The 581-nt window shown below is 55.9% G+C and overlaps 1 protein-coding gene across 1 annotated transcript in view; it reads left to right on the plus strand.

The window, feature by feature from the left end:
* EMH_0072010 (forkhead-associated domain-containing protein, putative) overlaps positions 1-581 on the plus strand; it is a gene marked incomplete at both ends in the record, with an annotated part of 2,705 nt that overhangs the window by 1,279 nt on the left and 845 nt on the right. Inside the window, one exon of the mRNA XM_013499163.1 lies at positions 1-413. Within this exon, the coding sequence (XP_013354617.1) occupies positions 1-413 (413 nt within the window). The remainder of the gene's footprint in view (positions 414-581) is intronic.

Genomic DNA, 581 nt, shown 5'->3' on the forward strand with positions numbered 1-581 from the left:
GAGAAGCGGCTGGGATGTGAAGCCAGAGCAGCAGGACCCAGCAGCAGCAGCAGCAGCAACAGCAGCAGCAGCAGGAGTAAAGGGGAGGTGGCGCAGCCGCAGCCCCCAGAGAGGCTCAAGCGCTGCAGCAGCAGCAGCAGCTGCAGCAGCAGCAGCAGCAGCAGCAGCAAATGGTGGTGGCTTCAAACGGCCGAAGGAGGAGAGCGGCTTTAGGTCAGCAACAGAGGCAGCAGCAGCAGCAGCAGCAGCTGCAGCAGCAGCAGCAGCAGCAGCAGCAAGCAAGAAAGAAGCTATAAAACAAATAAAGGAAGAGAAAGGAGACAGAAGAAAAAGAAGAGAAGAAGAGAAGCAGCAGTTTGAGTGGGGGGGGGGAGACAACAAAGACAAAGACAAAGACAAAACACGCAAGCCAGGTATTTCTCCTGCTGCTGCTGCTGCTGCTGCTGCTGTTGCTGCTGCTGTTGCTGCTGCTGTTACTTGTGTTGTTGTTGCTGTTGGTGCTGCTGCTGTTTTTTCTGTTGCTCATGCTGTTGCTGCTGCTGTTGCTGCTGCTGTTGCTGCTGCCGTTGCTGCTGCTGCTG

This window comes from Eimeria mitis, genomic scaffold (assembly GCF_000499745.2).
Source record: "Eimeria mitis Houghton genomic scaffold, Emh_scaff4054, whole genome shotgun sequence".
Lineage (NCBI taxonomy): Eukaryota > Apicomplexa > Conoidasida > Eucoccidiorida > Eimeriidae > Eimeria > Eimeria mitis.